This window comes from Lagopus muta, chromosome 2, assembly GCF_023343835.1.
Source record: "Lagopus muta isolate bLagMut1 chromosome 2, bLagMut1 primary, whole genome shotgun sequence".
NCBI classification, from domain to species: Eukaryota; Metazoa; Chordata; class Aves; order Galliformes; family Phasianidae; genus Lagopus; species Lagopus muta.
Window position 1 is genome coordinate 80,316,395 of NC_064434.1, and position 13,176 is coordinate 80,329,570.

At 48.2% G+C, this 13,176-nt stretch overlaps 1 protein-coding gene across 4 annotated transcripts in view; it reads right to left on the reverse strand.

Annotated features, from left to right (window-relative positions):
* Positions 1-2,098: 2,098 nt before the first annotated feature.
* Positions 2,099-13,176, reverse strand: part of MDGA1 (MAM domain containing glycosylphosphatidylinositol anchor 1) — a 128,906-nt gene continuing 117,828 nt past the window's right edge. Inside the window, exons 15-17 of one of the 4 annotated variants that reach the window (XM_048935583.1) lie at positions 6,822-6,952; positions 5,998-6,106; positions 2,099-5,072 (exon numbers count right to left, since the gene is read on the reverse strand). In XM_048935583.1, the coding sequence (XP_048791540.1) occupies positions 4,981-5,072; positions 5,998-6,106; positions 6,822-6,952 (332 nt within the window). In that variant the 3' untranslated portion in view covers positions 2,099-4,980. The remainder of the gene's footprint in view (positions 5,073-5,997; positions 6,107-6,821; positions 6,953-13,176) is intronic. The other 3 variants (XM_048935581.1, XM_048935582.1, XM_048935584.1) reach the window with 3 other exon arrangements.

Below are 13,176 nucleotides of genomic sequence, written 5' to 3' on the forward strand. Positions count from 1 at the left end.
TGCCTCCATTGGAAGAAGGACGCATGGTGGCAGAGCCTACACCCAGCCCAGGTTCACACCTTTCAGCAGTGCTCCTGGGGATGTTCATGGCCTCCTGCACACAAATGGCTGTCCCTGATTTGATGTGACCACACCAGGCTATGAGTAGCCATCAGAAGGGCCCAGAATCCCCTGTAGTGTGCCAGCTGGTGGCAGGTTGTCAAACAAACTGGCACATGTCTTATTCCAAAGGGGTGACTGCTGAAAAACACATATCTATCACAGCTATCAATTGGGATGCTGAGTGTACTGGGGTTATTCAGCTCCCGGCTGGAAACAACCAGCTGCCAGTTATTACCACGGAGTGTAAATTGGGTCCTGTTAAAATGCAATTTCCAGAGCTCTCCAGGACTCGTTTTTCTGCAAATGCCTTTTGTCTGCATTAAACGCCTTCCCAGGCCGAGTGGGACGAGCAGTTAACAGAGGAGCCAAAGTAAAACACAAACAGAGGCAGCTCCTGGCTTCCCCAGCAGCCTGTACTGGGTTGTGCTCCTGCCTCGGACACCCTTCCTGCAGGTCTCCCTTTTAATAATGCCCGGTGCCTCTGTGATGGTGTGGTGGAACAGTGCTGCTTCTCCCAGCAGCACTGCCGCCTGCTCCTGGTGACCATCCCTGCCCAGCTGCAATGCACAAAGATGCCAACAGAAGGTAGTTCTCCTGGTGAGGAGTGGTACAGGCAGGCTGCAGAGGGAGCACCCTGGTTGTCTCTGAAGCTGATGCATTTTCATGCTGTTCTGAAGCAGTGTACCCACAGGACTTTGTACAGAGAGAAATCAGATTTCCATGCTTTGAACAGCAGCAGAGAGCAGAATACAATTTGTATGGTGTTTACTACGCTCATTCATACATCCATAATTATCCTTGAAGGAAACACCTAAACATTTGACCTCCCCCAACCCCCCACTTTTCCCCTGATTGCTGCCCTGCCTTCTCCCAGAACAGCACTGCTTGCAGAAGCAGGGCTCCTGCTAGGGCTGCTCTCATGTGGCATGCTGTGCAGGGCAGACCCGTACTGCTCCCAGCCACGGAGCTCAGGAGCTCCCCAGCCGCTGGTGCGCTGCACTGTGATTTGTCACAGAGATGAAACATTTTTCACTCCTGTGTGGCTGAGAAGAGCTGCGCTCAGGCATTCCAAATTACTTAACTTCACATCAAATGAAACACATTAGCTCCGTCGTTTTCCAGCAGCTGATCTACATGGAGGAAAACAGGCTATTACTGTTACCAGCCAGGAGCTGCTTTTCAGAGCCGGGGTAGGAATTGACATTTGTGTTGTTCAAAGCTATGGATTAATGTCCTGTTGATGTCCTATTAGTGGGACTTTCATCCAAACGTGGAAAATTATAATACAAAAATGTATATTTTTTTTTTTCAGAATACAGTGAACAACTACAAAAAGAGGTTTCAAATGAAAGTTTCTTTGTAAGCCCCACTTGTAACTACACAGTAGCAGTCACTGCTTCTAATATCTACAGCTTATACCCAGGAGCCTGCACACTCACATATTTTCTGTTTTATACCCTGGAAAAAAAAAGAAGAAATTGAGTATATATCGGCTAACACCCACACAGCATTCTTCCTAATGTATTTCTACAACTACCAAGCAGAGGTCTCCTTGTAAATAAAAGCAGTCTCTTAAATTTATATTGCACTTTTCTTCTGCAGGGATTTTCATTCTATGTACAGAATAATCTCCACCATCACTGAAATGCAGCCACTTCTGGAGTGGAATAAAGCAGCTACTCGATAAGCATGGAGCAACATAAAACATCAAGAAGGGACACATAATGTACCAGGTTGGGACTGCAACAGATATTTAAGACGACAGTCTGTAATTAAGTTTAAGGACGGTAATTTAGCCAGAACGCTGTGAAAAGTGTGAGGGGGTCTTTAATTGCAAGGGCTGAGGAGCATGGCTTTACATCTCACCTGGGATGCATTACCTCCTCAAGGAGAACTGCCCCCTCAAGCACAGGGATGGGGCAGCAAACCCCAAACGCTGCTGCTCTTGGGAAGGGGGACAGAGCCTCTTGTCCACCACTGCGTGTACACATGCACACACACACACACACACACACACAAACAGCAGCTTCCATCACTGCACAGCTCCTCACTGCTGAAGTGCCTCTTCCCTCTGCCATGCTCCCCCTGCACACCTGTCAGGGGAATGAGACCCTTGGTGCTTCTGACGAGCTGAGGCACTTGTGTTAAGGGCTTTCCACCAGACTCACCGCCAGCCGTGTTCAAGCCAGAGATAAAGGAGCAGAGCTCTAGGCTGGAAGGGGCTCCCTGAGACTTTTACCAGAATTGCAGGTCCTACAAAGTGGCACGTGGGTGCCTGACAGCAAGGAGGAGAAAGCCTCACTGCTGACTGCTTGCTCTGCCCTGAGCCCATGGCTGCGGATGGGCTTCCTGAGCCCTGGGTCGGCTTGTGAGGCACTTACATTCCTCCTGGTGGGCTCAGGGCTGGCAGCAGGGCACGGACACTTACCATGTAGATGTTGCTCTGTCCGTGGGTCTGGACTCTCGGGCTCCACCTCCCCAACCCCTCAGCAGCCCTGCTGCCCACTGAGCATCAGCAAAATGCATTTGTGCAACCTCCTCCCACGGACCTGAGCAGCCTGTGGAAAGCAAGGCCATGAGGATCCCTGCCTCAAAGCCCAGAAGAAGGTGAGATGACTGCCCTGGGCTATGTCTTCCTGATAGGAAAATGCTCCCATTTCCTACTCTGCCCAGTGGAAGGCCCCTGGAGTCAGCAAGATAAGACTGCTAACAGGTCAGGAGACACCAGGTAGCGCCCAAGGGTTCCTGGAAAGCATCACCTCTCTGCTAGGACTGAAAGCAGATTCTTATGAGGGTGATGACTGCTATCCTCCAACAAACACAGGCAAAAAGAAGAGCGGACCATTGGACTGAAAGAGCGTAGTTCAAACATGCCGAGGGCACTGCCTGTCTGTCAAAATGGCAACAGACAGCAAGAAGCAGAATTGCTCCAAGCTCCCACAACATCCCACAGCACTGCCTGGCCCAGTGAAACAGCTGTCAAATAGGCAGCGTGATCAAGGTCCACACTCTGAAGAGGAAGAAAGACCTTGCAGAGACAGAAGACTGATAGGGCTCTTTCTGGAAAGCAGAGAAAAGCCACAGAAACAAGGGAGAGCTTCTTCATCCCCTTTCTCTTGTCTTGTAAGGATCTGTACGGAGGAGGCCCCTTGTCCCTCAGAGCTGATGTCTCTCTCTGATGCTGGCTGGGAGTTTTAATGCAGAACTCCCACCAAGGAGCAAAGAGAGCTGGAGTTCAGGAATTCAAACTGGATCTCTTGGGTGTTAAATAAAAGCTTTCCTCCTCCATCACTGGAGAAAGAAGGCATCAGCTGTTTTCAGAAGCAAGAGACAGCTAATACATTCAGGTATTTTGGACAAACACAGTTGTCTCAGTGAAGCTGATATATTCATTATGTTATGTGCTCACTGCACACCTGTGGTGCTCCAGATACAGAGCTCAGATGGGGAGGGGAGTCCCTAGGGGGAGGAGTCCCACTCAGCTAGGAGGCTAGTGGAGAAAGTAACCCCCCGTGCACCGTAATGTGGGGCTAACTCTGCCCTGTGCTGGGAGGTAAGTCATGCCCATTGCTGCTTCCATTTGCAGCAAAGATATCATGGCTCCTGCTTGGCCAGTGCAGGCAGACCCTTCTCCTGGGGTCTGCAAGGCTGCACGTACTGATGGAATTCAGCCACTTCTCCCTTGAGCAGTGGTGCTGTGCCACATTTCCCCCTCTCTGCAGCTAAAGGCCTGAGAAGTGAGGTGGCAATATCAGGCTGACATGCCTGACTCTTTCCATCATTCAAAAAGCTCGAGCTGAGGGAAATTAAACAATGGAGTTAAATATTAGAATAAATAAATAATGCAAGAGAGACAGAGAAGCAATGCTAGGTTTAGGGCTGAGACAGCTCTCATCCCAACAAAAATAGCAAGAAGCCAACGTGTAATTGCTCCCCCCTTCCCACCCCAACCCACTGGGAGACCTTTCTGCCTGCAGCTCAGATCTGCTCTCATAGTTTCTCCACCCAGCAAGAATTGCTGAAAGAGAGAAAGAGGTATGTGGGGGCCTGCACTGCAGCTGAATCCAGTTGGGACTCCTCCACCATTCAGTGGAATCCAAGGGATGGGTCCATTCCTGGTTCCGTCTTCTTCAGTCTGGTGGGTGAGAAGCACTAAAAGGTGGGGAGAGGACAGCAGCGCAGGCCAAAGCAAACTGCACAGGGGGCAGTTAAATACATGAGAGCCTGGAGGGTGGATGGATGGAGACACTGAAGCACATGCGGACGAGGCAGGGTGCTCCAGCTACTGGCCTGTGGGGCAGCTGCTGCATCACTGCAGGGCCACCCCAGCCAGTGGGAGAGCATGGCGGGCTGAGGAGAAGGCTGTGAAATACTGTCCACTAAGCTGCAGGCTCTGTGGTAAAGAAGGTAACTGTTCTGGTAGAAATTTGTGCTTTAATATGTTTTTCTTTGTTTGTTTAAAACAAGTTCCCACTTCCCTGAGGAAGCCCTGTCCGACATTCCCAAGGAAATATAGGGGTAGATTTTTCCTCCTTCATTTGCTTTTCACATTTCTTCCTTCTTTTTTTTTCTTTTCTTTAATTCCTTCTTTCCTGCGCTTCTGTTTCTTTCCTTCCTTCCTCTCTCTCTCACTCTCTTGTGCACGTGCTTTTTAAAAAACATTGTCTTTATTTTTTAATTTTGTCTTAGACATTATGACTTTCTCAAGGAGTGCTCCAGTTCTGAACCAGATCCCTTTGCGTGGTCATGCCTGTCAGTCTTTGGTAACATATGGACACTTTGGTGTGCCAGTGAGGAGGGGAAGAAGAGGAGCAGAGGTGGCTGAGTAGGAAAGGAGCAGGAATGTCTCGGTCCGAAGACAGGAGCGCTCACTTGCCATCATCTGAGCAGCACGTAAAGGAAGAAAGTCAATGGGCCACAAAGACAAGGGCCATGCTGGGCTGGAACCCCACTTCCTGGAAGAGCAACCGCTGCCAGCCAAGGAGAGAGAGAGAGAGAGAGAGAGAATTAGTGATGGGAAAGATGCAGATCTCATCAAACAAGTCAGTGCACAGCAGCGTCACTGTCTCTCCTCACACCCAAACCATGAAGCACATCCCAGATGTAATGAAAGGTCTTTCTACTCCTCCCTGGACATTTTCAAGGCTTTCCCCAGATTATTTCATTTCCAGGCCCAAAATGCTGAATCTTGGTTGCTTTTGCAATTCAACCTTCCTTTCTTCCTCAGATAATTCAACTTCAGCCATGGAAAAAGTTATCTTTGTGGTTTGGTTAAAGTTTGGCCATCTGAGGACCTTTAACTACATTGGAAATTTGCAAAAAATTAGGGTATTTTGACTATTCAGATGTTTTGTTTTCCTCTTCACCATTGGAATTATGAAAATTGTTGACAGGAACTCTTTCTCAACCATTTTTTTTCTCCTGCTCACCTGGACAGGTTATCGAGGACACAGGCAGGACACAGCAGGACTAAGGCACAAGGCAGGTTGAGTAACCAATGGTTCCTACTCAAAGACTTAATACTTGCATACTGTTCATGCACCTTGCTATGGCTTCAACCTCAGTGAGAATGAAGTTCTCATTTTCTGGAATGCTTTCAGCTACCTGGAGGTGACGCCCCCACACCAGCTCTTTGGCATGGTCTTCAGCATACTGGTGTTTGGCAGCACAGCCCCTACAGTATCCAGTTGTTCCTCTGAGCTTTTGCTGACTCATGACTATAAAGAACAAGTTAAAAGTCTGACAGGCCCTCTCCTAACTTCTAGCGATGGAGCCCGTTTTGTCGAGCCCCATGAATACATCAATGTGCACAGCAATCAGGGGAACGTCCCTAGCACACCATTCATATGTGCACTCCCGCTGGCTCATTTTCCTCTGGGGCATTCACATTCTTACCCTTATTCGGTCCAATTGGCTTCCTTGGACAGTCCCCCTTTTTCAGAGTGACATCATCAATGGCAATATCTCCCTCATAGCTCGTGCCCCGGACGCCTTCGAAGATGATCTGCAATCAGAGCATGGGTCAGAGCCCAGAGTGAAGCTGTGGAGGACCTGCTTTCTTCCCATGCAAGGAGCAAACCAGCTCTTACCAGGTTCCCCTGTGAATGACTTCTCCCTGCTTTTCCAGCACACATAGGATTTGGAGTGCTGAGCCCCACAGAGTAGAGAATCAACCTCTGTGTACTGTCTGCAGTGTAATAAATGAGCATGTAGAGTTCTGCTTTATTAAGTACTTTGCACTAGCAAAACCAACATTGAACAGCACTCGCAAGAGTAACTAAATCCTTATTTATTATTTTATAGTACCCAAAAGCATGCTGGGCATTTTGCCACAGTATCATATTGTACCAGCCTGCATAGCCCCAGATCTCACAAACAACCCTACAGCAGCCAAGCAGCCTGTTGGGCAAAAGCACCTGCAGTAAAACATCTGATAACAAAGCCACACACCTTCCTGGTATTCATAAATAGCCCATCAAGCAGATACATCATGCCTAGTTCACATTTGCAAGCCGCCCTACAGTCCTAAACCAGAAGGGTAGTGGGGGTGGGCTCTTGTAGAACATGCTCTGAGAAGCATCCAGCAATCAAAGTCACTTGTGACCTCTGTGCTTGCACTAAGCTCTTGCCTTGCCTCAGTGACCATGGGGGTGCAGAGCTCCCACAGCACATGGATGGGGTGGTTGGTATGCAGCTCCTCGGCTGTGGCCCTGACTTACCTGGAAGGGCCCAGGCGGGTTGATGGGCACATGTGCTTGCTGCCACATGTTCCCCCTGTTCCCACTCAGTGACCACACCTGGGTGTCGATGGCCCGCTTGTTCCGCACGCGAACCAGCAGATTCAAGGAGCCTGTAGGAGAGAAATTGGGTGCTGGTCACATGGGGCATGCGGGAAACCCAATCTGCTGGGCTGACCCTTGGCACAGTTCCTTCTCCTGAGTTGACAAACATGTCTCACTGGCAGTATTTCATCTACCTGGGCTCTTCAAAGAAGGATATGTACCCAGATGAAGACAGAGGAAATTAAGAAGCAGCAGCAGTTTGTAACATGGCTGTACGGCCTTGCACAAGAAGTGGGTGGCAGATAGGCTAGTTGCAAGGAACCTAAACAGGTGTCCTGTCCAACCTCTTGCCTGAAGCTGTTTGCAGTTCTAGAGCAAGACAGCATGGCTTTGTCTGGCCAAGTCCAGCACAGACCTCCAGTGATGCCATTGGAGGCTGCTGTTCCCTGTTATATTGTGTAATATTACGGATCCTTCCAGTACTTGAAGGGAGCGTATAAACAGGAGGGGGAATGACTGTTTACATGGGTTGATGGTGAAAGGACAAAGGACAAAGGATGGTTTTAATCTGAGACAAGGGAGATTTAGGTTAGATATTAGGAGGAAGTTTTTCACACAGAGGGTGGTGATGCACTGGAACAGGTTGCCCAAGGAGGCTGTGGATGCCCCATCCCTGGAGGCATTCAAGGTCAGGCTGGATGTGGCTCTGGGCAGCCTGGTCTGGTGGTTGGTGACCCTGTAAATGGCAGGGGGGTTGAAACTACATGATCACTGTGGTCCTTTTCAAACCAGGCCATTCTATGATTCTATGAAAAGAGTTTGGGTTTGTGACCTTTGTAATTGCCTTTCAAACAGTTAGTGGTCAAGGGCTGATAGCAGCCTCCTCTTTGCCTGATGGAGCAAGCCCAGCTTCCTCAACCTCTCTTCCCTAACATTTCTGCTCCTGTTCTATCCTGATGACTGTGTGTTGGATCCACACCAGTTGGTCCATATCTCACTTGAACTGAGAGTCCTAGGACACACATTCCCCTCTCCTCTTCCACTGCTGTCACCTGGCATATTTAGTCTACAGTTTTTCCTGATCCTGGCCCTTAGAAATATCACCTGTGTCCTCAGCAGCCACTTGTCCTGGTTACTTACTTGCCCTGAAGCACACAGATGTGCTTTTCTGGTGTTCTGTAGCATTGCCTCTCATGCCTGCTCCCACATTTTCAGAGGGACACAAACACTCTGAATCAGCACTGGCTTTAAGCCCTTTCCATCAAACAATTCCCAAAAGGTTCTGTCTGCCACTAAAACAAAAACAAAGCCAACAAATATGAAAACATTTCCAGTTTTCACTTTGAAAAGTGTCACATCCCCCCTCTACCCACAAATAAAACTGTCAACCTACTGTATCTTTTTAGTAATCCTCCCCAATTGACTTTTTTTTTTCCCTTTTTTGTTTCAATAAAAACACATTTTTAAACATTCATTCAGGGCTGAACTGAAACACTTTCTTTTTTTCAATTCAGCTGATGAACCAAAAAATCAATCAGGACTCTAGTCACTCTCTTGCTCACCAGTGTCTCTGATACGCAGACATATTACCCCTGAGAGCAGAGAGGCAGTAACAACCCTTACTTAAATGTCCATAGTCTATCTGCACTTGGGATGCTGCCTTCTTGCCTGGGTATGGCTTTATTGGAGCAATGAGAGCTCAGGGAAAGCGATAGGAAGAGAGACTTTCTTAGATACCTCCTTCCTATACAGTATCCTGAAATCCTTCTTGGCATGTCAGCCCTAGGGGTACTGTATGATGGACAGGGACCTGGAAGTACTCCTGCTGAGTGCCTTGCTGACAGAGAGCAAGATACATCACAAGCAGTTCAGAGATGCATAATAAAGATGATGAAATGTTTAGATTCTGAGTGGCTGACTTACAAGAAAAGGTTAAAAGAATGAAGTATGTGTATAATTTAGTGAACTGAGAAAAGACAGGCACGGTTATTGACTGGAAATATTCAGAAGCACTAGCATTAAGGCTGGCTGAGATAAATAGATGAACACCTGACCTAACAGGGAGAGGGCAAGACAGCAGGAAGGGAGGGAGACATCCCACCACCTGGGATGCATTCTGGCCAGCCTGCAGAGCTAATACCTCCCTTCAAATTCTTGACACTCAAAAATGAATAAGAGAAGGATGGGAAAACATTTTTCTGTCTGGAAATATTAGGATATTGAATATATCAAACTACTTCCCCAGTGGTTCTGAGTTTCCCTCTTCGAATGAGGAGTAAGGTGACTTTGTTCCTCTTTTGATCAGCTGCCACTGCACAACCTCAGGCAGAAGTAAGCGAGTGGGATCTCCCTCCTGGCAACACGGGTCAGCATGGGAGCCCCTGGCAAAACCAGTTTTGAGCCTCTGGCTTCTTGGTGCCCTCCTAACCTCAGAAGCAACTTAGGAGGGAAGCCTCACTAGGAAGGATACCTAGTCCTCACTGGAGCCCTTAGCCAAACTGATTGCCCACACAGGATCTACATAACCCCATAGATCAATGTCAACATGAGCGTGTTCAGAGCAGCTAATTACAGCAGTCAGAGCTGGTGAGTTGAGGGACTGAGACTAAATTAAGTACTGATATGGAGCTGCCAGCAAGCAAGGATTAAAGTCAACTGCTGTCCATTCCAGCCTCACTCAGGGATGGCAGCTAGGATCTACTACACCAGAGCCTGGCTGAGCAGCCAGCATTGAGACAAATCAAGCAGCAAATGAACTCTGCTGTGCCGCAGGATAAGAGAGATGGTGAGATAGAAAGGTACTCATAAAAGCATCCAGAATGCAAGTTAATGCCCCCAAAGCACTGGCTGTGAATACCTGGCCTGAACCCAAACTGAGCCTAAGCGTGTCCTCGCTGACAGCCTGCTGTCCTTGAAGCATTCAACCTTTTGGCCCCCAAATTCTCCAGCAGAACAATACTGAACACAAGCCGGTGTTTTTCAAGCAGTTTGAAATTGGAAAGGAAGCTTCCTTGTCTGCCCACAATATGCCATGTATCACCATACCTGTCTACACCTGGAAAACCGAGGATCAAAACAGCCAAGCAACGTGTCCACGACTGCCTTACAAATCAGAGTTGCAAAAGAGGGTCAGATCTGCTCCTCACAACCTGCATGCAATCCCACCTAAGTTACAAAGCCTCTCCAAGGCTGGGAAAGGACCACAAAACCCTCTTTCTCCAGGAACATCATCATTGAGAATGTGCTTCTGGGAGGCACGGCAAAGATGTCAGCTCTTCAAACTAAATATGGATGAAGCTTCAGCTCCATCTGGTTTTGTACTACTATCACGCCCAGTTTCTGGTGTCAGAGTCTGAAGCCAGCTGGCAGTTTTGTTACCTATTTGTTTAGTCAATGCTCTTTCCCCATCTCCTCCATCAGATGTGTCTGGCATTTCCTAATGGCACCTGGTGGCGAGGCACACACAAAGGCAGGCCACGTATCTGCTGCTGAATCTCTCCAGCTGACCAGAGACAGACAAACACAAGAAAAATTCCAGGACACTGACAATCCTATTGTTACCTCTCCCCAAACAAGACAATATTCACATTTCTCTTGCAATCTGTATTATTCCTTCTTCCCAAACAAAAGAGAGAATAAAGGCCAGTGAGGAATCAATTACAGTGGGAGCGAGCCCTGCCTTCTGCTGACTGCCTTTAAGACCAAAGCTGGCATTTCAAGAGTGGCACTCACACAAAAGAGCACCAGCTGGGCTGCCAGATAGAGTAGCCCAAGGGATGCCTTTAAATGTTACCTTCTCACGAGAAGAAAAGGTCTCCTCTCATTTTCCGTGGGATGGAGATTTCACTGTCATGCTGAAAAGCAGCGTGGATCCAGAGGAACCAGCACAGGCGGCACTGGGAGGGAAGCAGGGTCTGCAAGGGTAACACCATGGGCACAGTCCATGTGGGATGGCAGAGCACCCTTCAAGGGCTCTCTGCAGGGCAGCTGGGAGGGGGAAAGAGGAATGGGTACAAGCTACTGTGTGCAGGGGTGGGCACACAGCTCATTCTGGGTGGAAGCCAGGAAGAGAACAGCCAGAAAGCGAAGGGAGGACAAAGCCGAGCACCAGGAGACAGAGTGTGTGCCAGGCACGGCAGAGCTCTGTGGGCTGCATTGGAAAGGCTGCCAGCATTCACAGCTGGGAGTTGGGGTGGCTGCAGGCTCAGGGTGATCCCACCATGGCTCCCTGCCGCCTTCCTGCAGTGTTCCTGCTGTGGGATGGGGCTATCCCAGGGGATCAGCTACCTATGGACGTCTGGCTGGTGCAACGGTTTGGGTTTGGCACCCAGCTGAGGCCAGCCAGAGAGGGGAATCCAGAGCAGAGAGTCCTCAGAGCATCACAGCTGTAAGCAAGATAAAGCGAGATGAGAAGAAGCTGATTTGTGGCAGGAAGTGCCCAAGGCAGAGACAACTCAGACCTTATATAGCCTGACAGAGTCATTTGCAGACCTAATGTCAGGGCTAAAGCCAGGCCAAGGAGAAAAGAGCTCTTATCTTTCTTACAGGGATTTTGAGCACTTCCTTAAGTGTGGTTTAGTGTAACACCACTGATCACAAACTACAAGCCCAAAGCTTAGTGCAGGCAAATCCCAGAAACGAATGAAAGTCCCCAGAAAGAATCTATTACTGCTCATAATCCCCGGAACAAATACCCGTCTCTCCTTCTCCCTCTCTCATTTAAATGGATGCTAATGAAGAGCAGTCAGTATCAGGCTGGTGTTCTCAGTTACAGTGCTGTGGGGAAAAGTTACTGCTCTGAGAGCTGGGAAGCAAAGAGCAGAAAAACAATTGTGGCACTGATTGAGACGGAGAAATAATATCAGCTTGTTACTGAGTCATAATTTTCAAGAATGTCTTGTCTTTGTGCCATGATAGGATATATTTATTCTTCCACAGTACCTAATGATGCTTCATACATTAATATATGTGGAATAAGGCAATTAAAGCCCTTTGGCTGCTTTACTGGCTGCGCAGAAACTTTGCCTCAATGTGTCTTTAACTGATCCCAGCTTGGTGTGCAGGGCCCTCCGTGACTACTCACAGGTTCACTACCCAGACCCCTTCCACTGCTTCAGCAAAATCAAAGCGGGAGAATTCAGAGAGCTCATTAATACCAAGGAAACAGAGTCTTGGTCAGAGTTTGGAAAGCACAGCTATCCCAGCTCTACTTGTAAGGCATTCCCTTTGGCTTCAGAGAGACATTAAGCATGTCACAGGCCTGCTAATTGCTATGGGATTCTCTTTCAGCCGTGCTATGCTGCAGAGACTGATGAAAGGGATCGGGGGAATCAAAGTCTCTAGTTCCCTACTGCGGCTGGGACTTTCTGAGAATAAACAGCAATGTGGTAAGTTTTGCTTGGCAATGTTTCCCCTGTAGCAGACCTGTGAAAATCATTTAAATCTTGCTGCATGGAATTATCTTGGATTTTACTGGGGATTAAAAAAATTAGAAAAAAAATGCATTTTCACCCCTGACTTTTCAAAATACCATCAGATGAGGATGGGTTTGAAGCAATATCCTCTGACACAACAAAGCCAATTGCACAGACCAATCTATGATCCATCACTATGTGACCTGCCTGGCATGTATATGAGTGTTGGGATGGAAGGAATGGGCCAGCATGGAGAAAACTGTGAAGAGGCAAGGTGGACAGATGGCTGGCAACCTGAGGTGACTTGCTGGGGGGAGACCTGGGTCATGTGGGCAGTGGGGTAAATGCAGTGGCACCATCATGCCTTACTTAAGTGATGAGGAATGGAAGTGCTAACGGGAGGTAAGCAGGCAGACTACAGCTACAGCTCCTTCTCTCTAGGACATCCCCACCTGTCTGTGTACATGGAGAGCAGATGGTGATATGGTAGGAGCAGACTTGCAGTGGAGCTATGCTTGAGCAACTTTGCTCATTTGATCTGCGGTCTAATTAGAGAAAGTGTTGGCATACAGAGATGAACGATACAAATCCATTTTTGATGCTGCGTGTACAAAGTAAAATCCTGCCTCCTCTTTTCAGGGAAAATTCCCTCAGAAGTTCTCTCTGACCAGTGACAGGCTTTCCCGCCTATGGACAACAGGATATAGTTTAAGAAATTCAAAACCAAAACAAACAAAAAAACCCACCCACATTCCATAATGTTAAATTAATGCCATCTCGGAAGAACAAAGGCCCGTCAGATATGCAGCCAGAACAGAGCAGAGGGAGAGAACAGTCTGGCATTTAAAAAGACAAGAAGCAGGAGTCCTCAGGCTTTT